A 2,396-nucleotide genomic window follows, 5' to 3' on the forward strand; every position below is an offset into this window, starting at 1 on the left:
TTCCTTCAGTGGCAATACAGATGTGTGATTAGTCACGTTTCTTTGATGTCCCGTCTTACACTCGCCTACGAAAATTCCTATCTTCCGGTTTATGAATTTCAACTATTAAAAAATTACAAAATCGTCTCGCATTTAGCATCGTGTTAGATTTTCCCATGACCGTACCTAGAAATTGAGTAATCTTTTTAAATAAAAATATCCATGTCAGTGCCACAGCCAACTGATTGAGAAATGAAACGATCTAATAAAACGACCTGCGTACTTGCAGACGGGCAAAATGAATTATTTTTTGGCTTAATACCTGCATATAACGCGATTTAGGACAATGATAGTTTTAGGAGAGGGCTTTTGGATTGAACTTCCGTCTTCTGTCGTAGTAGGAGTTACAGGTAATAGAGCGGAAAGAGTTATTACTTTGTTATCGTAAATTAGACCGGAAGAAAGAGTGCGTCACCCACAATCCATTGCGTGAGCCCTTGGCTACCCACGTCATTTTCACTGTTTTGAGTTGTTAGTGTTCGAGAATATGGCGTGTGTTGGGTGGATGTTTGGTTAATTGCACAAGATTTACTCACATCTTCTTGTCAAGGAAAGAAATTTTTCGCTATGGCTAGCGGCAGTAGTAGTAGTTCCAGGTCTGAATTCATAGTTGGAGGCAAATACCGCCTTATTCGCAAGATTGGAAGCGGTTCTTTTGGCGATATATACTTGGCAGTGTCCTCGAGCAATGCGGAGGAAGTCGCCGTGAAGCTCGAGTCTCAGAAAGCCCGTCATCCACAGCTTCTTTACGAGTCAAAGCTGTACAAAATCCTTCAAGGTGGCGTGGGAATCCCTATCGTTCGTTGGTTTGGTCAAGAAAAAGACTATAATGTATTGGTTATGGATCTGCTTGGCCCGAGTTTAGAGGACCTCTTCAATTTCTGTTCGCGTCGCTTCACAATGAAAACAGTTCTGATGTTAGCAGACCAAATGATTAGTCGAGTTGAATATGTACACAACAAGAACTTTATTCACCGTGATATCAAGCCCGATAATTTCTTGATGGGTGTCGGCAGGCACTGCAACAAATTATACTTGATTGATTTTGGTTTAGCGAAGAAGTACCGCGATACTCGAACCAAACAGCATATAGCTTATCGCGAGGACAAAAACCTTACTGGAACAGCGCGCTACGCCAGCATCAATGCCCATCTTGGCATCGAACAGTCGAGAAGAGACGACATGGAATCACTTGGTTATGTACTGATGTACTTCAATCGAAGCAGTCTGCCATGGCAAGGCTTAAAGGCAGCCACTAAGAAGCAAAAATATGAGAAAATTAGCGAGAAAAAGATGTCCACCCCTGTCGAAGTCCTTTGCAAAGGTTTCCCAGCCGAGTTCGCGATGTACCTCAACTACTGCCGTGGACTTCGCTTTGAAGAGAACCCAGATTACATGTACCTCCGTCAGTTGTTCAGGATTTTATTTCGGACTTTGAATTACCAGTACGACTACATTTTCGACTGGACAATGTTGAAACAGAAAGCTGCTACCGCGCAAGCCACGGCAGCCACTGCGACAACAACGGGTGGAGTACCTTTCACTCCCGCGAAGAAAGCAGATCATTCACACGGTGCTTGTCACCATCCGAAAGCTAAAGGCAACGTCTACGATATGTACGAGTATTGAACTCAAACTCTGTACACCATAAAGCACTGAGGACTAATTTTCAAGTCCAAGAAACGCTGTGAATCATGAAAGATTTCGCGTCGAAAGAACGCAAGATCTAAGCGTGGCGCGTGATATGCATTTAAGTAATGTCCTCGCCGTCGACTGAAAACAGTTTTTAAACTACAATCTTCGACACATTTTGTTTCCATTTAATTTATTTAACACACTACTGAAGTCTTCAGCTCATTAGGGTTTTTTTTCGAGAAGCGTAAAATGGACGTTTTTTGGCGAAGATCTATTCTCGCTCGCGAGAAAATGTTACAGTTTTTTTTGTTGAGAACAACAAAATTATTTTGCTCATGCGCGCAAGGAGAGCGAGTGAACAATACCCAATTCAATTCGGTAAACAATACATCTTGGTATTTTTTATCCAGATCTACCGCATGTGCGATTTCAAATATGTGTAATTTCTCTCTTAAAGTAATTATAATATTTGTGGTGTATGATCAAAGGCTCTGATTTGGACATTTGTAATTCACTTTGTAAAGTGAGCTACAAAACATGACAACATATTTTCTGCTTGGGCTAAATTAGTATGTAAATATAATGATAATAATTGTTATTCGCTTGCTTTTGTTTATGGTTTGTGTTAATAAAAAGTAATATATCCCATCACAAGAATATTTTTAAGACTTTTAACTGTTCAATTTGTATTCACTTTTTAGGTCTCAGTGTGCAGTTAAATA

The 2,396-nt window shown here is 40.4% G+C and overlaps 1 protein-coding gene across 1 annotated transcript in view; it reads left to right on the top strand.

Moving 5' to 3' along the window:
- The first annotated feature begins 513 nt into the window (after window positions 1-513).
- The window catches only part of LOC131789351 (casein kinase I), a 1,929-nt gene continuing 46 nt past the window's right edge, over window positions 514-2,396 (top strand). Inside the window, exon 1 of the mRNA XM_059106446.2 lies at window positions 514-2,396. This exon is cut by the window's right edge and continues 46 nt beyond it. Within this exon, the coding sequence (XP_058962429.1) occupies window positions 607-1,668 (1,062 nt within the window). The 5' untranslated portion in view covers window positions 514-606 and the 3' untranslated portion in view covers window positions 1,669-2,396.

This window comes from Pocillopora verrucosa, chromosome 9, assembly GCF_036669915.1.
Source record: "Pocillopora verrucosa isolate sample1 chromosome 9, ASM3666991v2, whole genome shotgun sequence".
Taxonomy (NCBI): domain Eukaryota; kingdom Metazoa; phylum Cnidaria; class Anthozoa; order Scleractinia; family Pocilloporidae; genus Pocillopora; species Pocillopora verrucosa.